General features: G+C 35.0%; 2 protein-coding genes across 4 annotated transcripts in view; one reads left to right on the top strand and one right to left on the bottom strand.

Annotated features, from left to right (window-relative positions):
* The window catches only part of LOC127870885 (uncharacterized), a 385,033-nt gene that overhangs the window by 180,237 nt on the left and 179,502 nt on the right, over window positions 1-25,294 (top strand). The window lies entirely within an intron of this gene.
* Window positions 11,303-23,552, bottom strand: LOC127870870 (heat shock 70 kDa protein 12A-like). 3 transcript variants are annotated; one of them, XM_052413439.1, is made up of 9 exons: window positions 23,516-23,552; window positions 22,320-22,496; window positions 20,534-20,683; window positions 16,425-16,514; window positions 16,187-16,235; window positions 15,119-15,201; window positions 13,736-13,892; window positions 13,440-13,570; window positions 11,303-13,196 (listed from the first exon to the last, which is right to left on the bottom strand). In XM_052413439.1, the coding sequence occupies exons 2-9, from the start codon at window positions 22,476-22,478 to the stop codon at window positions 12,222-12,224; spliced, it is 1,794 nt and encodes a 597-aa protein (XP_052269399.1). In that variant the 5' UTR covers window positions 22,479-22,496; window positions 23,516-23,552; the 3' UTR covers window positions 11,303-12,221. The 3 variants fall into 3 exon arrangements, with proteins under 3 accessions (XP_052269399.1, XP_052269397.1, XP_052269398.1); XM_052413437.1 differs by lacking the exon at window positions 23,516-23,552 and adding an exon at window positions 22,772-23,507; XM_052413438.1 differs by lacking the exon at window positions 23,516-23,552 and adding an exon at window positions 22,807-23,507.

Below are 25,294 nucleotides of genomic sequence, written 5' to 3'. Positions count from 1 at the left end.
GACGGACATGAGAAAACAAACCGGTTTTGCGAGTTTATTTTGTGTATTGCTATTTATAGAAATAAATAGCGATAGAAATCAGTTCTAGCGAAGGCGTCAACGTGGCAAGATCAAATTCATGTTTTGTATGAGTACATTTTTATGTATATATTGTATATCCATAATTGTTTTATTTTATTTTTTATGTTATGTATATGCTCGGATAAAGGCCGTAATTCCGATATTCTGAAGAATGGTCTAAGTGCATTGCTACGTGCACCACGTCTCTTCCTAGGAAGGGAATAAACCCACTATAAAAGGGAGTTGTTCGTGGGCGGCTCCCATTCTTGTGACGAATATATGGTTAAATCTGTAGTTGATGCTTTATCGTAATGCGGTTTAATTTTAAACACAATTTACTGAATATTTACTACAGATTTTACCTGAGCATACATTTATGCGCATGATGAAAATGCGCATCAATTATACTTGTAATTTCGTATTACTGTACCTTCTTTATGAAAATCAAGATTGTCTTGAAACTCTGTGCACATGCGGCCAAAATATATGCGTCTCTCGCAAATCGCACAACAGTGTTGTTGTTTGTTTGTTTGAAACATAGTTAGGACTAATATATTACCTAGTTTTAACACTGAACTTGACAAGCCTATTACCGAAAGTGAAATACGATGTGCAATTTAATCGCTAAAGCGTAATAAAGCCCCAGGCAATGGCCAGTTATTAAACGAGTACTTCATGGAATGTATTCATATTCTTGCCAGTCATGAATGTGACATTTTTAACGGGATTTTGATTCATGATATTACCCAGAAGGCTTGATAATACCATTGCATAAAGAGGCGACAAACCCGAGGTTAATGATTATCGTGGTATTACATTTGTAAGTTCGTTGTCAGAATTATTTACTACAGTCTTAAATAAACGCATTGCAAAGTCTTGTACAGGCAATAACATTTTTTCGGATGCGAAAATCAGATTCCGTAAAGGCCGTTTCACATAAAAAAAATACATTCTGTTGTACAGAAATACCTCAATGAAAATATCAGGCTATATGTCATCAACGTGGAGATGCTGACATATTTTGATTATGTTTATAGAAATGCACTGTTGTTCAAAATGTTTTAAACTGGTATAAATGGACAATTACTTATAATTGTTAAAGATATGTTCCATAAAGTTAAATCTTGTATCAAATTATGCTCTTCTTATTCTGAATATTTCAATTACGCTATTTGATATCGACAGGGAGAGTTGATGTCACCTCTTTTCTTTTCACTATTTGTTGAAGATCTAGAGTTGTATTTGCAATGTAACATTAATGCAGGCTTAAGTATTGATGATTTAATTTTGATTTTGTTGTTGTTTGCTGATGATATGGCTATTAAAGGTTAAAATCCTGAAGAAGCGGCATTTAGATCTTGTATGTTCATATTGTTGTACAAGGGGTCTGACTGTTAATACATAAAAAACAAAATTAATGGTTTTCCGAAAACGTGGAGTGTTATTAGCACACTCAAAATGGACCTATAATAGCCATCCAATTGAAATAGTGAATGATTTTAACTATTTAGGAACTGTTTTTAATAACACAGGAAACTTAAAAAAAATGAACATCTCAATGGAAATGCAAGGTATTTAATCTTTAAATGTTTTATTTTCAAATGTGACGACTTTGCCTTCGCAAAAAGTCTTAAGTCATCTTATTGATGCATTTGTAACACACATACTTAACGTTTCGTGCGAAATTCGGGGTTGTACCAAAATCATAGGAACTAGAAATAATTCGCCTTAAATTCTATAAAATATTACAAAGAGTAAGAAGAAATCCGTGTTCTGCTGCAGCATGTGGTGAACTGGGCAGATATCCACTTTATATCCCCAGATACATGAAAACAATTAAATATTGGTACGCAAAAAGACAGTGATATTATTATATTAAGGGTTTCTTATAATGGCTCTGCGTTAATGGCAAGAAAAAATTGGGTATCAAATGTTAAAAACCTAAATGATTACGAGTTCGCTTGCGTGTTTAAAAATTACCACTATGTTAAGAAGAGCGCATTTATCACTGAATTCAAACGTAGAGACATAGATTGTTTTAAACAATACTTGCTACATACACTTGAAAGTCCAGTTTTAATATTGTACAAAGAATTTTAATGATTCTGAAGATTAAGAATTTAATTCCATCCATTAAGAATTAAAACAGGCAGGTACAGTAATGATCGCATAGAAAGGGCAGAAATATATTGCACTTGTTGTAACTAACATGACATAGAAGATAAATACAGTTTTATGTTAATCTGCCCTTGTTAAAACGATATCATGAAAACATATATAAGATAAAATTATTTCAAGTAACCAGCAGTATAGCAATTCCTAAACGTTATGACAACATGTACTAAAAAGAAGTTTTGAAGTTATAAGTTTTTGTGAAAGAAGCTCTTTTAATCAGAAAGTCGTTATTGAATGTTGTACATAATTCAAATACGACCAGCTGATTTTGCATGTTCCGTGGGTTCGCTTGTTTAATTGTTAATATGATTGTTTGTTTTTTGTTTATGTATATAATCCAAACAATCGGATAGTTTACTATAATTACTATAAGCATAATGAACCATATGGTTTTTATATGTTGCATTTCAAACATTTGTTTGATACAATTATGTTTTTTTTTACATATATATGTTAAACAGACGTGTCTGATTATTTAATTTGCCGCCATATGGAATCTATGAAAAATATGCAGAATATGCACAGATTTCCCTTTTAATGCGACCAGATAATAATGGTTTTACAACAGCTGGTACAAAAGTGACAAATTTTTTTTCTTCCCTTGGACTACTCGAAGGATGCATACATATATTTATTTTACAAACGAGCCGGGAAACACTTAGGAGCAGATCGACGGCATGAGCAGGTTTTTATGTAATCGTATTCCACGAGGTGGCATTGTCCAACATCAAAACGGTTATAGACTCAATTTGGAAAACCACGCATTTAATTGAACATAATAAACGTACCCGGGCGGTTTTTAACCCTATTTTATATATTAGTAACCTATTTTCTTGTGGTAAGTTTTTTTACTCTTGGGGATTGTTTTGCTGGCCAGCTGTTCAGTCTTTGAAGGGATTTGTTGGAGAAGGACAGACATTTTTCTTCATGAAAAATAATACGTTATTAATTCTCTAATCAGAATTTCCACTGCAGTCACGTAAGCGTGTGTAGATGGACCAAGAAAGAGGAGTCCATTGATTTCCACAAATTGGATGGAGCCTTGCCTAGCCTTGCTTAGCCTAGCGTAGCCTAGCTTAACTACCTAATTATCAATTTGTTGAACTATCTGTGAATTATACATATCATATAAATATTAAAACGTGAAACCGGGACAGTCTTGAGTTTATATCGTCATCCTGTTTGGTTTATTACCGAAAGAACCAACAAGTTAAATGGCGACCAACGTTAAAAACTCGCATGACTATCGAGGACAATAGTTTTTGAAGCCAGGATGGCAGCGTACTGCTGTGAAGTTATATACCGATTGCCAAGTAGAGACCTCTAGCAGTTTACATCGATATTTCACATCCAGCTGTATCTTCGCTTATCGTTGGCGATTTGAAGCGTGTCTGTCATTCGTAAGGCTCATTCCTCGCAGTATTTTGGACCGCGTTTGGCCGATTGCACCAGTCCAGGACTCGTCCATTCCATTACACCACGACCACCCAGCCCGTTAGATCAGCATCATCCAGCCCATTAGACCAATACCACACATCACAATAGACTAGGATCACATTGACATTATAAGTACTGATTTGGACACTTAGTTCTATCGGTGTCATTTTGGTTCTAGTGGCTTAAAAAATTCTGGCCATTTTCTTTCAACAGAGCGTGAGTACCATTTTGATACAAATTAAACTGATATTACAGCTGATCAAATTGGTGTAATTAAGTGTTTTACATTACATTTTCCAAATTGGGGGGGGGGTAGGGTAAAATTACTGTAATATCTGGAAAACATTTTTTTTTATTAATTGCAAAGTATAAAATAAACAGGTTCAACGTTATGTATTGTAGTTGACAATTTGATAAATATCAAGGTCGAATGTTAAAAAAACAATTTAAAACAAGCACATTCGTTGAATTGATATCCCCTGCCAATATGCTTCTGGACACAAAAGTGTTATATTTGTCACTCAAAAAAGCTTTTTTTTTCAAGATACAAAGGGCCATAACTCCGTTATTACCAGATGGTGTGCAATGCCATTTGGCGTGCATCATCCTCTTATCCATATATAATCATACCAAGTTTTAATGAAATCCGCCAAAGCACTTCCAAGATATGGCTTCGGACGGACGGACGAACGGACGGAAAGACGGTCGGACGGAAAGACAGACAGACGGACGAACGGACGGACAAAGACAAAACAATATCCCTCCGCCTATTGCGGGGGATAATAAACTGATAGTCATGGACACAGAAGCGAACAAATAAGATAAAGCCTCTGAAGGCTTAACAGAAAGTGAAGTAAAGTTGCTGAAAGCTTTAAAGCTGTTAGGTATCAAACCAAATGTTGATAGCTCAGAAGGGTTGACGAGACAATATAAAGAAGTGAAACTCCAGCTGCTGGAGCAGTATTGAATTTTCATTAAAACAATTAGTTGGTCCTTGATTTAAGGCAAGTGACCGATTGCCCAAACAGTACAAAACAGCACAATACAGCACAATGCAAACCAACATAAACACAAAATATGAATAAAGCTGGGGTCACCGCCTTGAAACGGTCAATGCAAAGCATTGGGGGTTTAAACCTGGTTATAGAGCGCTCAACCTCACACTTGGCCCAGCAATATTCATAATACATTCAAGTGTAAATAAAATTTAACGTCATAGCATTGTAACTCAAATTAAACAATAATAAAAGGGAATTAAAACGCATTCAATTTAATTACTATTTAATTACTCAATTGCATTGAAGATACAAGAGTAACAGAATTACAACTTTTTGACGAACGATCAAATAAAACTATTAACAATTGTCAACTACATTCCTTCTTTATAGAAAAGATTTGAGAATGTAGAATCATAGAGTTAATATCTCAGATAATCATCGCGCAAATACAGGAAGAAGCAGCAATAATGGGTGTAAAAATTCCATATTACATAGATTGGTTGTTTATGTGACTGCTAAACAAATTAAAAATAATTAAATCAAACAAGAAACGCCTATCAGAGAGAAAATATAAATAAAATGGAACGTTATAAACCCAATGACCTATGCATGTAGATTACAACTGGGAAAGTCGGTCGTATGACGTCACAAAAATCCATAATGACATAATGACGTGAACAAATTCCAAGGGCAGTACTAAATAAAAATATTAATCGAGCTGTGCTTCTAATAAAACAAGTTTACGTGATTTAATATTAAGAAGCAATGAATACAAATACATTAAAGCGACATTATTGGAATCAAACAGTATATAGGTGTTTTGACAACTGAAGACAGAAATGATTTGATGTACGATTTGAGTCCAAATGTAGTTTACATGCAGATTTGTTCATACGACACAATGACACAATTTTATTCAACAGTGAAAAATGCCTACAATGTAGTATTCATGCAGATTTGTTCATACGACACAATGACACAATTTTATTCAACAGTGAAAAATGCCTTTTAATATCACTAATGATTCCAAATTTTAAGGGAAGAAAGATATAGTGAATCGAAAACCATCAAACACGTGTTTTTAAGTACATAAGCATCGTATCCTTTTGATAAAAACAAGTTAATTAAATTGAAAAGTTTAATATGAACATTTGGTTTAACATATTTTAATTTGAAGTACAGTATTTGGGGTTAAACCAAAATCGGTACCTATACATAAAGTGACACACGAAAATGCAGAAAAGTCTAGACGTTTTCAATTTCCTAGAATTTCAACATTCTATGAAGAGGACATAAAAGCTGGTGAAGTGAACAATGATACGTTCAAATATGAAATTGAAGCTTTACGTCAAAGCAACGTTCTCACCCACCGATGATTAGATATTTTTATTCATAAGGACAGCCTTAAAGGGAAGTGCTGCTGATGTTTTGCGAAGACTAGGTCCTGATGTGGCTCTAGATGAGATTTTAGATTTAATTCGAAAATATTTTTGGTTGGAAATATTTTGGGGAGTATAGAATCCAGAAAAGTATAATGAGAAAATTTTACTCGAGCCAGCAGCAAGACAATGAATCAGTTGACAAGTATGCAATTCGACTGGAAGAAATATTTGACCAAGCAGTGCAGTTAAAAGCTGTCAGATGGACTGACACAGATATACTTAAGAAAGTATTGCAGGCTGGTTTGACAAGAGATTTAGAACACATGTCAATTTATCAATGTGACAAGATTGACAAGTAGGATGAGTTCAAGAGATAACTTCGGAAAATTGAGACAAAGTTGAAAGAGCCTGTAAAAGAGCAAAAGTCATGTAAGGCGGCTTCAAAAGTAATTCCACAAGAAAACAATGACTTGTTAGAAATGAAATTATTGCCTCAGCAATTAAATGAAAGAATGGCGATTTTAGAAAAGGAAAAGGTCAATCCACGAAATACAAATCAAAGCAGATACCCAATAGGAAGCCGTGGTGCTGAAAGGGGTAGAATTAGTACTGCTAATCCTGGTAGGGTATATGCAGGTCAACAAAACCTACTGATGGTACCTCATTTAAAGGTACATGTTACATGTTTAACCAGAAAGGTAATACCATGGCGACTTCTCCTATTAATAAGGACAGTTAGCTCATTTTTTACAAATGTAATCAGCAAGGACACAGGCAATTAAGTGGGCACGTTGATGGGTCGGACCCACACACGGAGGATACAGACCCGCAATTATTTGGTGACACAAATGAAGCAGAAATTTCAGTTAATAATATTAGTACAATTGCTTTACTTGACGCAGGTAGCTGTGTGAGTATTGTTTGAAAACAATTTTATAACACTCATTTATCATCAGTCACAGTACAACCGTTGACAAATATACTATGACTGTGCAGATGGGAATAGTTTACCTTATGAAGGGTATATTGAAGTTGATATTCAAACTAAAATGGCTTACCTAAAGCAAAGAATAGAAATGGTATGTTGTACCTGACACCAAGTACTCCGTGAACTAATGTTCTGCAGGAAATTTTGTCAGATCGCCAGTATCAATCAGTCGATCAATTTTTACAGAAAACAAACATGTACACTCCATGGTACTTAAGTTAAAAAACAATGGTACTGCGAGAAAAAGAATTCAAAAGAAATCCAAGAATTGCTTTTGTCAGAAGTGCTATATCGCAAACAAATACTTTTAAAACCAAATCAGTGTATCGACATTAAGGGATATTTAGACAAACAAGTTAACCATCCAGATACAACAGCTATTGTACAGGATAACCCTGAGTTATTTGCCATCAAAATTAAATGTTTCACCAGATGATGTGCAATTTAAGAAAATTTGATATTCAGAAGTGAATGTTACCCTTTCAAATGTTACATCTTGTATCGTCACTATATCCCCAAGAGCTGTTTTATGTGAATTTACACCCGTCACCATTGCTGAAGAAATATTTGAAAATATTCACACAAAAATTTGATCAGTTGAGAATTGATGAACATACTTAATCATGAACAAAACGAATAATTAAAATAATCATTAGAATTACATGAAGGCATATTTTCTGCATCTGATACTGATATCTGCCAATGTAATGCTATTAAATGCAGGATTGACTTAATCAATGAAACACCTTTAAAACAACATCATATAATAATTAAGGGTGTCACGATACGCTCACCTTACGAAACGATACGTATCGCGGTACAGTGTGTACGATACAATACGCATCGCGATACGTATCGTCAGATGGAAACAACATACAAACTATTTAAAACCATTTTTCAATTTTATTTAAGACTTCTACGTATGTGTCTTACAATATACAACACACCATATATTATAATGTAATGAAAGTACACGAATTGACAATTAGTTATTATTATTTACAAATCTAAAGCTTTGATTAAATATGAACACGCTTTATGTTTCTTTTACTTCGATAGATTATTTAAATTAAAAATAAAACGTGTTAATCAACTAGTCAAACTGGCTACCTTTGCTTGTGCCGTAAAAAACTCCAAGCGCAATTCGTAGAACCAATACAGCACATTTTTGAGTGGTTGAAATTTGATTTTAATTGTTTCAAAGAAATTGCGAAATTCTCAGCGGAATCACAAAATTACAGCTCCTGCTTAGGAAATTCGTAGCGACTAAAGTCGTGATGTAAGCAAATGTTTATACGAAATAAACGCCTACCACTTTCTTACTGATAACACAAAATGCTTCCATATTTTTATTAGAAGCTCGCTGGAGGAGATTTCAATTCAACTTCCGCCATTTTTGGGGCGAATTACAGTAACTTCCCTTCAATGCGTCATGGAAAAAGCCGTACCGTACCGTACCGTACGGACTCGGAAGCTTATCGTGAACCGTACCGAGGGGAGACTATTACGATATACCGTCCCACGGAGTACCGTGACACCCTTAATAATAATTCAACATGGTATGATAGAGGAGGTTCGTCAACATATTGACCAACTCTTAGCTAGTGGTGTCATGCGGCCTTCTAAATCTCATTTGAGTAATAATATTGTCCTTTTTAAGAAAAAAATAATGGTTAACCGAGACTATGTGTCGACTATAGGATGTTAAATCAAAGGACAGTGAATGATTCATATGCATTGCCAAGAAGTGAAGAAAATTTTGACCGTTTGAATGGGGCTAAATATTTTTCAACAATAGATCTAAAATCAGGATATCATAAAGTTAAAGTAGAGAAAGAACATAAAGAAAGAACAGGGTTTACAGCAGGGTCTATAGGGATTTTGTGAGTTCAATAAGATGCCGTTCGGTCTTACAAATGCCCCATCAACATACCAACGCCTAATGTAAAAATGTCTACAAGGACTCAATATGCGAATATTTGTCGTTTTCTCGATGACTTTATAATTCTTAGCGAGACGTTTGATTAACATTTAGAACGACTCAATATTGTTTTAAATAGACTGAAATCTTGAAATTTGAAACTAGCTGATTAAAAATCGTTTCTCTTTTCACCCAAAGTTACTTTTCTTGGTTAGTAGCACTGGGATTGAAACGGATCCAGCCTGAATTGAAAAAGTAAAAAATTGGCCCGTACCTGAGAAATCAGATGAATTGAGATCCTTTTTAGCCTTCGCAGGATATTATCGACGCTTTGTCAAAGATTTTAGTAAAATAACAAGACCATTGAATGAAATTTTGCTTCCTACAGTTAACAAAAATAAACTAAAAAAAATCTATAGAACTGAAAATGACTGAATTTGAACAAACTACATTTGATAAATTAAAAGAAATACTTTGCTCACCACTTGTTCATGCCCACTCAGACTTTGAGCTGCCTTTTGAATTACACACAGATGCTTCTTATAAAGCGCTGTTTTGTATCAGCAGCAAGGCGACAAAAAGCGAGTCAAAGCTTACGCCAGTCGTGCTCATACTAAGTCTGAGCGCAACTATAGCGAATCTAAGCTAGAATTTCTAGCATTGAAGTGGGTTATTACTAAGAAGTTCTCAGATTTTTTAGCCATGAAAACAACAATTCAGTTACTAATATCTTAAATACACCCAAGGTTGATGCAACAGGGCAAAGATGTGTTGCAGCATTAGAGCAATACAACTTCAGTATAACTTACGGACCTGGAACCAATAATGCCGATGCAGATGGCATGAGTCGTAACCCATAAGAAAAATTGGGCTTGAACAAGAAAATGTCATTAAAATCGATGACCAAACAGTCAAAGCTTTATGCTATAGCGACTTAGATATTGTGAGGTCAAAAATAGAGACACTGTCAGTGGCTAGTTTGCATATTGATGAGGAAACATACACATTTGTCATGTATTGGCACAGAAAGAGTTTAAAGACATCCGACAGAAACAAAGACATGATCCGTTTTATTGATATATGGTGAAAAGCTGTAATTGACCAGAAAATACCAACACATTTTTATTCTAAACACGACTTAATTATAAGAAAACAATTAAAACATTTTAATTTAAAGAGAGGCCATGAAACATTCAGAAACAAGACAGATTAATTGAACAGTTAGGCATACCTGACTGTTACGAAGAAGAAATATTAAAAGGATTGCACAACAGTGTAGGAAATTCGGGAATGGAGAGAACAACTAAATTAATGAACTAGAGATTCTATTGGCCAGGTGTAGTAGACGATATAGAACTGTGGAATAGCTAAAGGTGGCATTGACAATATACTTGCCGTAACAGACCATTACACCGAATATCCTTTAGCTGTACAAACCAGAAACCAGCCAAACCAACAGCAGAGGCATTCTACAATAATTTTATATTACATTATGGGATACCGACACGCCTACATTCTGATCAATGGGGCCAATTTTAAAAGTGAAATCACCAGAGTGTTATGTAATTTAACAGCTAAAAAAAGATCCATACAACACCATAGCATCCCCAAGGGAATGCCGGCCCAGAAAGATGTAATAGGACACTTTTAGATATGTTAGCAACACTAGAAAAAGTACACAAAAACAGATTGAAAACCCTATATCAACTCATTAGTTTATGCAAATAATTGCATTCCTCTTGACTCAACTGGATTTTCTCGACATGAATTAATATTTGGTCGGAAACCAAAACTGCCCATTGATGCAGTATTTGAGAAGTCAATAGAGGAATTTGCCACACATATACATATGAATACATGAAGGATTTAAGATCTAGGATGAAAACAGCACAACACATTGTAGAAAAACATGTAACTAAGACAAAAGATAAACACAAGAAACAGCATGACAAAAAGGTTAAAGCGGTTATGATTTCAGTGGGTGTTCATGTTATAGTATGAAAGGTGTCATTTGATGGGAAGAACAAGAATATGTAGTGATTGATCAACCGCAAAAAAGATATTTCAGTGTGCAGAGTTAAAGAAATGGGTTCAGCTAGATAAGAAAAATATCCACAGAAACTTGTTGATTCTTATTAAAAGTCAGAATGAAGTTTATGAAAGTGGAGGAACTGAATATATTGGACTTGAGAAAAGTTCAAAGGTGTAAAAAGTGAGTTCTGAGAAAGTAGCAACACGGAAGAAGATGGTGAAGATGGATTGGATTTTTTAGCTTCTACAAAACAGATTGAGGACTCCTAGAATTCATGCATAGAAGTGAATGTAGCAGATGTAGATCTACATATTGAAGGTAGTCAATACGAAGAACTTGAAGATAATATGAGGGACTTAGAAGGAATTGTTTCTGCTGAGCAGGCAGAAGAAACCATGGACGAACCTGAAGAAAGAACAACTGATGAAGCTGGTGAAGAAGCAGTTGATATGACTGGTCAAGGAGCCGAGATACTCCATGGTTACAGTATAGAAACAGCTGAATAACCCAAATGCCATGGCACTGAACAAGACATGCAGCATATAGACATAGGTCAAGATGTCAGAAAGGAGATGGGCATTGTTATGATTTTTCGTTACAAGAAAAATGGTGTCTTATCTAAGAAAACTGGACACAATTAATGTGTTTTACATATTTGTATTGAATTTGTGTATATTATACATTACCTGCTGCTAGCATCGCATTACCGTCATTTTTCGAGATTTAAAGACAGAAAAACTACACTCGTTAATTGTTAATAACGATATAATAATCTGTCGAACTATTATAAGTATAATTGTAGTATGAAACACTAGTACACCTAGGAGACTTCGGCGAAAAAAATTGAGTGTGGAAGACGGTGATATAGGTTAGTGTCAAAAACCTTATTTCATGTTTATCTTACTCGATTTAATGTGTGTGTTCTGCATTATATACCTATACACGAGGTGGAACATACACATATACAATAAAGGAGTCATACTTGCAGCATTCTGAGCCACAATGGTAATGCTTCTTTAAACCAGTCTTCTGACCGGATATAAATGGTATTGAATTCTCTGTTAACCACCTAATATGTTTGCCCAATTGATTCCTGTTGGCATTGTTATCCTTTTGCCTACATATGATTTGTCCTTTTAAAATGTTTTGCTATGCAAACTGCACAGTACAATTTTTGTTAACGATCAAATCTGCGTTGATACACAATAACTTGCTGGTTCTATGCGGATTACTCCGTGAAGCTGGAAACCATGTCGCTTTCAAGACTGCTGGTGTCCAGGAAGTCCAGGTTTGCTACACACTCGACTCCCTTGTGGTCTGGCAGGAAGGCCGTTGCCTTCAGCTCTGTTCCGCAACAAGTCATACATATGTTCATCTTGATATTGGTCTCCTTGACCGATGGCGGGATCTCAATTCTTAGAGTACCAATATGAGAACAAGACTTTTCGTGGCAGAAAACAGGATTCTTTTGTGTGGACTTGTATATTCTCCAGGTAGCAACTAACTTATTTCTATTTATGAGTGTGTAGGTGCTTGGAGTTGTATTTTCGCCAACTAGGACCGGCTCGTCGATCTCTAGATGCTTATGGAAACAATTGTCCACAACCCGTTTACCATTGAATTCCTTCGGAGTTGATCCTTTGTGTATGTTTGCATTGTACACGCATCTTGTGTGCACGCCGTACGTGAATGGACAAACTCGCACGGCTATGATATTTTGATCCCAGCCGTACATAACCGCGCCTTTCAAGATTGCAGACCCGCCATAAGGTGGCGTGACCACACGGAGTTCATTCTTAAAGTGCTCTTTAACAGCGTTCACTACAGCTTTAGACTCTGAAAATCCACCTACTAACAGGATTGTTGAGATAATTTTCAGTTTCTCCTTACGTCGCAAATCCTCGATATGAGCATTTATTTTGTCAGTAGCGTTTGCGAACAAGTGATCCATCAGTTTCGGCTTTAGCACCAAGTTATTGCCAATGAGTTGGCACATCCTATTTCTCATATAATCTCGTTCAAAGTGATCCTGCAGTTCAATTTTTCTGACAGTTTTGAACGCGGAAATCAAGTATGCGGGAAAGGTCAAAGTTATGTCTTGTTTACCCTCGTATCGTCTCTTCTTCGCCTCAAAGTTGCTTTCGAATTCAAGCCATTGAGACGTGTCTTCCTTCATGAACTTGTGAAAAATATCACTTCCCACCTGAAAGCAGATGTTAACTACTAGAATAGTGTAGATTTAACGTAACATAGTCGGGAAATAATGTGATGCATAAACAACCACAGACCCGATAACAAATACAACGTTCGACACAAGTAGGAGCACAACAAAGAGCATAAATCGCGTCAATGAGGGAAATTGTGCTTCAAATTTCGATGTGGTAAAAATCGTTTACTTTGCCTTACGTGAAGAAATGTATATCTTCTTATTTATCTACATGCCTACCATATCACAAATATGTTTCTCGAAGGCGTCGTTGACCAGTTTGCCGCCCCAGGGACCACCTGCTGCCGCGTGCAGCTCTTTTAAGCGCCCGTCCGTCTGTACCTCGTGTACGGTGGTGTCCACTGTGCCCCCTGGCGGATAATATAGACAGTGTTAAAAATAAACACCAGCAACGCCTTTTCTTTCAAATTGTGTATAAAACACACATAAAGTGATGACTGATAAATAAATGTGGCACACGTGTTATTTCTGAAAACTCAAACAAATATTTGAACTGAAAGTGATTTTATGTTTACCTCCACAGTCTAGTACAATGTACATCTGTCCGGGATCAAACGCCTTCAACATGACACCTTCGACGCCTGCCACGTTATTAAGCGCCATGTCCTTGCAGCAAATTGCCGCTGACTCCGGCTCTAAAGCGAGAACCAGTCCTTTCGCTGGGATTCCAGCCTGATAAATAAATAGACATTTATGGGTAGGTTTATTGATTTGTTAGTCAAAACACTTTCAACAAGTATTTAATATGAATGAACAACACAATTCACGAAACAACTACATCGTTATACCTTCCAGATTGTGTGTATTGATATGTAAGAGGCAATCGATAGTAATATGTTTTTATTTGCTGCCATATTGTTCATATGGAATTGTTAGTGGTTTAAAAACTGAAAACAAAACAGTCAAAATATCGATCAGTATTTTTGTTTCAAAATAACCAGTTGTATCATGTTTTCCCACTAAGTGGATGAGGTATATGAAAAGGATCTTAATTGGTGCCCACAAAATATGAAATAATGGGGCCTAATGACATTGGTATTCTGGCGAATGTCTCTATTAAAAATGAACGGTGCAAAAGCATTATTGTCGGTGACGGCTTATTAAGAGTACATCAATAAGTAATTGATAAATATCAATATTTAATTATTTTTTTATTTTATTTTTTTTATTTTTTTATTTTTTTTTTTTTTTTTTTTTTATTTTTTTATTTTTTTATTATTTTTTTTTTCTCAATCGGACAAGATCATTGTGAATATACAACAAAACACACAAGTCCAGTATGCTTTCTTCCGACTTTATACAACTCATCATTGTTCATAACTATTTCTCTGTTGTTCTTTTCTTTTCTCTCTAAAAAAATATATATATATTAGCATATCTTGTATAACATGTCTGAACTTTATTGCTTTGTACAATCACTGTGTTGTATGCTCATATACATGTTTACATTGTATGTATGATATTGAATAAAAAAAACAAAAAACAAAAAAAAAAAAAAAAAAAAAAAATAATTAAAAAAAAAAAAAAAAAAAAATATTTAATTATCGAATAAATAAGTAAGTTAGAATAGAAAAATATTTGGTCGCCTTGGCGTAGTGGATATGGTGTCCGTCAAGCAACCAGGACGTCAAAAGCTCGACTCCCACTGTGGGAGCGTTCTTAGGATCTTCCACATAGGCACCAAGTATGCTTCTACCGGAAAAACGGCTTAACATTTTCTATTCAATAGAACTAGTTTTGTCGTTGTGAGTTATATCTATTTCTTATACGCTTTAAACACTAAACCTTCACTTGACCTGTACATTTCTTTTGACATGTGCTATCTCAATTCAGCCGGGGGCATCCAGGTTTGTTATACAAAGATTCTTGCTCAGTAATTGTTTTGTTTGCTGCCTTACCAGTATAGCGGCTGCCTTCATGAACTGTTTTGCCGAATCCCTCCAGATGGCAGGGACTGTGATGACCCATCGGACTTCGGATTCTGCGCAAAGAAGGTAAACATTTTAATGACATTTTGTTTCTGAATATGAAAGGTATGAAAAAGAATATCTGAATTAAAAAAACGTTTAACGTAATTACTTACTTTTAATAAATATTAAAACAGTAGTAACAAGTATAAATCGTGTCAAATGAAAAACGTATTCACCTTGATGATTTACTTATCATAGAAATAAAACGTAAGGCGAAAAGCTCAATCGTCAATTTGTATTTGCCACTTCGTTTTTTTTTTCAGTTTTTGCCTAATAGTTTCGCCTCAAGCATAAATTGTTTATCTAAGCGTCAAGCCGCTGGACTAGTTTGTATTCGGAAGTGGTCGATTCTTTGTGTATTCGTCATATTTCCGTTGCATTCGTCTCATTTCCGTTTTATTCGTCACTTTTAAGTTATATTCGTATTTCCGTAGTATTCGTAACATTTCTGTTGAATTAATCACACGTCCTTATATTTAGGTATAATATTCAGGCCTAAATCAAACAAAATGAGGACAGTTCACGCAAAACAACCGGAGTGAAAGGATATTAAAAGAATTGTCGCGAGGCGGGTTATGGTCTCGCTTGAATGTTGTTGTTTATAATACGTGTATTTTGTGTACTTACTTACTGTTCTCAAATAGGTAAATAATAAATGAAACATGTTTCGAGTTGTGTGCGTCCTATTCCACCGAATTACAAAATAAACGTATACGTGTGTGAGCTTTGAGATTTCAAAAGAGGGTCTTCTTTTGACATTTTAGAACATCAAAAAATCAACCAGCAACTTACATCAAGTATTGCATAATGTCGAGATAAAAAATCTAATTAAAGCAGATCTCATACTTGTATGCAGTTGAAAAATGATACGATACTCCACGTGATGGTACTAATAACTAAACACAAGGTTTATGTTATATATATATATGTATTCAAATTGGACGACATCTTCGATTCTAAATGACAGCAATCCGTCACTTAAATTGGCGAACATACCTGATATATCACCGGTTTGTCCTCCATTCATCTTTTCGAGAAGTTCTTTCTGTTAATGAAAGATAATAACATGCTTTTAAAAGCAATACCGCATGTTATTGGTGTTTGTTCTCCAAATTTTTGGTTTGCAACCAGGGTTAGTCAGGGTGAAATGGAAATGGAAATAATGAAAACTGAATTGCAGATTTATAAAGTCCATCCGATCTTATTTGTTACCCAGCTTAATTTCTCCACTCACCTTTACATACTTTATTGCTTCTTTAAAAACTGTCATTGCTTGCATCTCTTTCCCCGTTGCATCTTTTATAGTAATGTCATTTGACAGATGCTAAAATAAAAATAAAAACGTTGTTATGTCTTTGCAATAATTGTACTAGTAGCAACATGAAATATTTGGGCATGATCAAGTATGGAAACAATCAACCCATTCGAATCTTGCTGAACTATTCACAACTTTTAACATCGATTTTGTGTCAATTGTTAAAATAACGATAATTCTGTACAATACATTTCTTTTATAGATGCAATCGGTGTTGATATTAACATTGCGATGATATGCTCTGAATAAAATACAAGATGTCCATTATGACCTGTAACGTTGCTCTTACCACCCAATAATATACTGTGTACCATGCGTGTTAATAGTGTTTCAAAAAGCGAATATATGAAAATGAAGAAATGTGACATGAATGTTCGGTGTATTACTTGTCATATTTTACGTCATAGATGACTCAGATAAAGATAAAACACAGTTTTGACATTAAAATATCATGAATTGGAGAAATATGCAATTAAAAGTTATTCTGAATATAACATTTATAAACAATTCAAATATTAACTAATAAGCAGTACGCAAAGTTAAAGTGTAAATTCCCTTATTGTTGGCATGATCTGGTTTATGATTTTTGGTCGCTCATTGATGACAACGTTACCGCGCGCTATACTTTGAATGAATAAAGAACTAATTAACGGGGACAGAAATCTCTTACAATGTGCAGCTTGAAATGAAAACAACGAAACAATAAAATAGTCAATACAAGCTCAATCAAATTACGAATAAAGTTTTCGATTATTTATTTTTTTAATACATAAATGTATCATTTTGTATTCTATATATATTATCGCACATTATCGAATGATCTTTGACATCTACGCCCAATTGTATTTGTTCAAAACGATAATTTTTCCAATTACTAAATCGGCAATTTATCACATGGCGGTGATGTTATGAAATGCATGCTAAAACATATATACTAAGCAATGCACTTAATATTCAACATAAATACAAAGCACATTGTTAATTTTATTAGCTCGGCGTTTTCGGAGAAAACCCGAGGTATTGTCATAGCCAGCTCGTCGTCCGCCGTCCGCCGTCCGCGTCGTGCTAAAACTTTAACATTGGCACTAAAATTAAAGTGCTTCCAACTACAACTTTGAAACTTCATATGTAGATGCACCTTGATGAGTTTTACATGCCACACCCATTTTGGGGTCACTAGGTCAAAGGTCAAGGTCACTGTGACCTCTAAAAAAAAACTTAATATTTACAAATGCGTGAAACGGGATACATTCATAGCAGTGTTAAGGCCACAACAAAATGATTAAATGTTTGTCAAATTTGCAGAACCTAAACATCTTAAAACGGAATGAAAATATGTTTAGTTTTATTTTCCGCGCACATATTCGTTTTAATGATTTTTTTAGTTTAGCCTACGTTTTTTACAACATAGACTGTTATAACTTTTTGCATTATTAGATTGGTTTATGGTAAAAAAATGGCGGCGTTCGTTTGTCTAGTCGTGTCGACCAAAGACACACATGAAAATCCGGTGGCAATCAGTATTCGCATCATAGATAATTTTAACTGTTTATTTTTCTCTGTCGCATCTGCATCATGATGTTAAATGTCGCCGGGATGCATCCGTTTGGTAAAAATCTGTAATAAACTTGGTGCTATCGATACAATTAAAATATCAAGCATTAACATGCAACTGAGTGTCGCCGTTGAACTGAAAAAAAAACTTAAAAAGTCGAGTATACTTTAAATTCTACACGCCCCCATCTACTAGTTCAAATTGTTACCCCAATGCGTTCAAAGTGTTGATCGTTAAGTCGAAGGTGTGCATTATGCCCAAAAACATGAAGTTAATATAAGTCATGTAAGTGCGAAAGTAAAGAAACTTTCTGTACCTCAATACCTTTACTGGGATTTGATTGACATTAAATAAAATTATTAATAAAAAAAATCACTACCAATTTCTTATTGTTCTTTCGTTAGGAAGTTTTGGGTTTTTTTACTTAACAAAACTTAAACTTCTCATTTCTAATTTTAACATTGCTGAACTAACAAAAGTAATGCATTCGATAATTGTTTAATACTATAACCTATGATATTGAGAACTATTACAGATTCAAGATTATTATTATGCTTGATGTTTATTGTATTATTTATTTGTGTATGTCATTTAACTTTCATAGACACAAGACTGGGCTTCTAATATAACTTTGAAAGTAAAAACTACAGTGTACCATGTTAACATTTAGTAGTCATCACCTGGTATGAATAATCAGAACAACTATTGGAGAATATGTTGTTTTCTTTCAAAAAACACATTTATTACTACGTAATCGTCTTGTGCTGGTATTTGGCAGATATGGTGCATTTATTGGGCAAAAAAATATCAATTTCCATAGACAATATAATAATATTATGTATTTTTATGTTTCGCTTTTCACTCGCCTTAGATTTTTTTTATTAATTTATTTTTACTTCGCAAGCCCACTAGATTTTTATTAAAAAATATTTTTTTTTGAGAGGGGGGGGGGCTAAAATCCGTAGAACAAGTCTTCAATTTGTTGTGGCCTAAATGATCAATCATGACAAAAGGTTAGTACCATCACATGTAAATAGTGCAGAGTGAATACAATAATAAGAAAGAAGTTATACGCCAATATCCAAATGGCATTTGTCTGCAAAGTTTGGCGGGTATATCATTAGAGAAACGATATCTCTGCACACAGTCTTAAAATAGTGGGACATCGTTGTAGTTTAGGAGCATTAAGCGATTCGTGAAGGAATATCATATCTCATTGGTTTATTCTTTCAGTGATAATCAATAGAATCGTGTACCCGTATTACAGCCAAGATCTATACATCAACGGATGACAATAAAAGATATAAAAAAAACAATGACACTATAAAGATGGAACACAACTCACACAAAAGAGGTATTCTCTAACTACGTGAGTGATCAACCAGAAGATTATGGCGGAGAGCCCATCGACCCAAACTAGAATTCAAGTGAGTATATAAGAAGCGACCACCATCTACCCCGTCATTAAGCGACCAGTACTGCCCAACTCCCCTTCAATCCACGACCCCCATCAACAAACTATGCCCTCCTAATTTATCAATCCAATACCCATGGAATCAGTACTATATATCTTCACCGACAAAACCACCACCATCAGCGACCGACATCATTCAAGGTATCAAGTTTAAAGTAACATATGTCACAAAATTGGATAAACTTGAACAACTTGTTGACAGAATAAACGAGCGAGTCGACAAAAATGGAAAGTGAATCTAAAACGAGAAACAAACGAATCAACGACATCGTAAACGCCATGACGTTTACCAACAGCGGAATAAACAATTCAAAACAAAACGTAAATGATACTAATTCGAGTGTAAAAGCTCTTTCTGACCAATGTTTGCACATAACAGCAATCTTAGCAGAAATAAAAAAATCTAAACAAGCGAATTGAACGGAAAGACAGACGACCTTCTAAGAAGAAGCACGCGAGAAAACTTGATGTATATGTCCTCAGTAAGCACACGATTTCCCAACAGACAACAGTTATAGAGCACAAACATTCTTTATATGTGACCTTGCATGATAATCCACAAAACACGTGTGTGAAGTTTCAATTGAATATGTGTAGTAAACGCAGAGATATGTTATCGTTGCACATAATTTAAAGCAGTTAAAAAGTTGACGTATGCTAATGTATCAGTAAAGAGGTAATTTAATTAATTGGGCAAGAGGTACTTAAATATTTTACTTTTATGTCCTGATGTGCGTGTTATTTTAACAAAATAAATGGTAGTTAAGTAACTTTTGTCTTCATATTCGTCCGTTGTAAACATCATCGTTTTATAAGAAAATAGCAGTTAGTTAGCAATAATGAGTAACAAGAAATTAGCCCACATCGTCCGAATTAATCAACTTCATTTATTTAACGTGTTTTCATTCGGCATTGGTTTAGTAGTATTAGATAGAGAAAACAACATGAAACGTGGTTTGATTTGGAAAGCAAATTGTGCGATTTTATTAAAATACATACAGGTAAATGATGTAAATTCATCTTGAAGTGCCTGAAGTAGTAGTACTCGTTGTGTTTCTTCTCGACCGTCAAGTTCCGGTACTGATCCTCGGCAGCTTCTCCAAACGCTACGAAGTCCTTAGTGGGTGATAGCAGAACAGTCGTGGGAACCTAAAAAACAAAACATCGCACCCTCTCATGACATATATGGCGTGTATACCAAAAAGAGTACACACATATAAACATTAAATTACCAGACCTAAGTTTTGCAGTCTTGTTAAAATCAAATCCTTAGGTAAAGGATCTGACAACACCGATTTATAGGTAAATTTCAGATTATCTTTCCATTAAATTGTCAACCAATCAAATACCTTGCTATGGAAAGACGTTTTACTTTTATCTTTACTGCGTGAACATAATTGTATGCCAAAAACGTAAAAGCGACGACTATAAGTTACTATAAGGTCGGAACATTTGGAGAACGTGACCTCTTATGCGACTTAATCAGATCTTATCAGCGGAAAGTGAAGAAGCGTCAGACTGAAAATGATTTTACCGAGATTAGTCTGTGTCCTGCTTTTGACAAAATGCGTATATCCGTTTATTTTTCGTCATGGCTTTACAATTTAACACTTTCATTATCTTTGAGCAATATAACACACAAACAATATTAGCACCATTACTTTAGTCATCACTGAAAATTACTTTAGGCCATTGTGGAAATCACGGGGATTGTGAAGTAGTTTTCTAGAGTAATTTAATTGCCTTGGACTATGTCGTTCTTTAAATGATACCGATTTATCATGAACACGTGTTTGCGAATGCTATATGTACTCATCTCGGAGAAAAGTTAGACTAATGATAAAAGATCGCAAGAATGCTAAACCAACGTTACTTCTTTTTCGTATTGTCATCACCAAATGCATTATTGTGATTTGATATTTATATGAAACCTTCGAATTTATCTACATTTTCGTGTGACCGTTTACTTATTACTGGCATAGGCATAATCTGTGTCCTGAATTTGTAAATAAAATATATTTTCCATAAATTTTAGGATGAAAAACTATACCATTTAAATTTCACCATGACCAGACTCTGTAAACATTTTTTTTTTATTAAAAGTGTCATCTGTCTGGACACTGGATTTGTTAAAGGGGCCTTTTCACGTTTTGGCAAATTGACAAAATTGAAAAAAGTTGTTTCAGATACGCAAATTTTCGTTTTAGTTATGATATTTGTGAGGAAACAGTAAAACTGAACATTTACCATGCTCTAATATATCCATTATATGCAACTTTTGACGAATTAAAAACCTGAAAATTATAAAGCGTTGCAACGCGAAACGATTGAATAATTTGGAGAGTTCCGTTGTTGTCGTTTAATTTTGTTAAACTACGAAGATTGCTTATATACAGTATAATATACGTCCATTATTCATACTTGGCAGGATGGCCGAGCGGTCTATTTTGTTTTTACTCCAGGACTCCAGGGGTCACTGGTTCAAGCCCTGCTGAGGTTAACTTTTGGTCTTTATTTTTAATTCTATTCTTGATTTTTTACTGGAGCGTCTTAGATCCAATGTTTACATTTATCAATATAAAGCATTTAATGACAAACTTCAAAATATGCCAAAATTTGTGAAAAGGCCCCTTTAAGTTCTGTTTTGCATTTTGTCTGATCTCCATTTGCATAACGCAAAATACTTCATAACAACTTAACTTAAAGCAACTGTTTTTGTCAGGTTTGAAACCGGTATAAGGGTTCCATTACAAATCCTTAAAAGTGAAAAATAAGCATTCGTTACCTGTTTTTTAACCTCAATATCGTTAGCAGCGATAGGACGGTACTGTGCAGGGCGGAAGTAGTACGCGTACCCGGTGTTGGTCGTACCAAAGTCAATAGCGGCCACGGCGGATGGCTTCCGGTGCGAACTTTGGCGTGACTTAGCACGTGCACCATCCATTGCCACACTTAACGAGTACTGAAAACAAAACACTAAATATTTTACAAAAATCGGGTACAACAATGACTCATACAAGTGGTAAAATCAATTGAAAATAAAGATATATAGTGCTTTCTGCATTGTATTATGTACTTCGAGACAGAAAGATATAATAAGTTTAGTTTTGCAAGAGCAAGAACGTTTTTGATTTCTAAAGAATTCGAGTTAGTTATGCACAAAATGATTTGTTAAAGATAATAGACCAATAAGCATTGGCAACACATGTTCTTGGAAACCTTCAAGCTACCACTCACATATGAAAAATGCCTCTTTAGTGTTTAAATAAGACCTTTTCAGGGTTGTTCACTGTCACTATTGAAATGTCTCCATTTTCAGTTCGTCCATATGCTATAGACAGAATTGTATGACCAATTAATTACGTTGACAACTGTAAAACAAATTGTTTTGATATAATTAATGAAGTAAAACAGGAAAGTCGCATGTATACACTGATAAGGACAACAAGAACTAAAACACGCCTATCGCTGAAACGCCTGACACGTAAATCGTGCAACTACTTAACCACAATGCGAGTGGCACACAATATAAAATAACATATCAATATAAAAGTGCGCCGATGTTGCATCACTGATTTTAAGTGTCCTATGTCAGTCGGTTCGGTTAATTCACTATAAGGTTTACGAAAACAGATCAATAAGTGTTTATGTGTATCTAGTTTTCTTTTGCATAACTATGAGTGGTTTCCTTATGCAGAGTTCGCCAGTTAATTTCATTTCATCGCGGATCAGAAAGTCTGTAATAATGTTGCTCGGGTGTATATCTAACCGTTTATAAATCACATTTCGTTTAAACAGAATTTCTATTCTCTTTAACAGACACAATTAACAAGGGTAACTATTTATATGGTTTCACAAACGCACACTTAATCGGCTTTTTCAAACGTTCACGTTATCCAAAATACCCATACTATCCATAAATTTCATTCAACGTTTTAAAATATCGGCAGAGTCACAAATCTTATGGTAAATAAATATCACCTCGGTTAAGCTTTGATGCTTTAAAACTGTATATAGATTTTACCTTGCGCTTGTGCCTCAGTTTAATATATTGATCATATTTCGATCGATACTCTCATTCATCTCGTATTTATAAATGATTTAACAATGGTAATGTCCCATACAGAAAGGACAAGATATACTTACATTCTTTACATAATTATATACTCAGAGGAAAAGCGTCAATCAAGGAATGTGGATGACCATAACATTAAAAGCTTATAATTAACGCATTAAAGGGACCCCTGTACAGTTTCAATAAAACTAAATATTTGTCCAATACGAAATTTCTTGATGATTATAAGGATGCATGTGGGCAATTTTTACAATACATGTATTGCCTTGAGACTATTCAGAAATCGAAAATATTTATTTAACACTAGTACAAGAGCACTTATGATGTCACCATCTAGTTATACCATTGACGTAAAGCAAAACTAAAGCTTTGTCACAGACGTGACGAATACCCCCACATGCCGAATTGACACATAATATTTTGCATGTTGTCCTCACAAAAAACAGCGGACACCATGCTCAATTTTTAAAACGTTTTAAGTGACCCCTTGACCTAGTTTTTGACCCAGAAAGGCCCATGTTCTAACTTGGCCTTAAGATCATCTCAATAAAACTTCTGACCAAGTTTGGTCAAGATCGGATGTAAACTACTTGAATTAGAGAGCGGACACCAGGCTAAATGTTAAACAACGCACTAAGTGACCCCGTGACCTAGTTTTAGGCCCGGAATGACACATGTTCAAACGTGTCCTAGAGATCATTTAGATAAAACTTGTGACCAAGTTTGGTGAGGATTGGATGAAACCTACTTGAATTAGAGAGCGTACAACATGGTGAGGTTTAAAACGCTCTAAGATACCCCGTGACCTAGTTTTTGACCCCGCATAACCCATATTCAATCTTGACCTAGACATCATCTAGATAAAACTTCTGACCAAGTTTGGTGAAGATTGGATGAAAACTACTTGAATTAGAGAGCGGACAACATTATGATGTTTAAAACGCACTAAGTGACCCCGTGACCTTGTTTTTGACCCGGCATGACCCATATTCAAACTTGCCCTAGACATAATCAAAATACAACTTCTGACCAATTTTGGTGAAGATTGGATAAAAACTACTTGAATTAGAGAGCGGACATGATAAGGTTTAAAACACACTAAGTGACCCCGTGACCTAGTTTTTGACCCGGCATGGCCCATGTTCGAACTTGACCTACACATCATCTTGTTACAACTAGTGACCAAGTGTGGTGAAGATCGGATTTAAACTACTTGAAATAGAGAGCGGACACCAGGCTCAATGTTTAAAACGTACTAAGTGACCCTGTGACCTAGTTTTTGACCTGACATGGCCCATGTTCGAACATGGCCTTCAGATCATCTAAATAAAACTTCTGACCAAGTTTGGTAAAGATCGGATGAAAACTATTGAATAAGAGAGAAGACACCATGCTGAATGTTAAAAAACGCACTTAGTGACCCCGTGACCTAGTTTTTGACCCGGCAAGGCCCATGTTCGAACTTGGCCTTAAGATCATCTAGATACAACTTCTGACCAAGTTTGGTGAAGATCGGATGAAAACTACTTGAATTAGAGAGCGGACAACATGCTGAATGTTTAAAACGCACTAAGTGACCCCGTGACCTAGTTTTTGACCCGGCAAGGCCCATGTTCAAACTTGGCATTAAGATCATCTAGATACAACTTCTGACCAAGTTTGGTGAAGATCGGATGAAAACTACT

The sequence above is a fragment of the Dreissena polymorpha genome, chromosome 3, assembly GCF_020536995.1.
Source record: "Dreissena polymorpha isolate Duluth1 chromosome 3, UMN_Dpol_1.0, whole genome shotgun sequence".
Taxonomy (NCBI): Eukaryota; Metazoa; Mollusca; class Bivalvia; order Myida; family Dreissenidae; genus Dreissena; species Dreissena polymorpha.
This window is presented reverse-complemented; position numbering and strand designations above follow the sequence as displayed.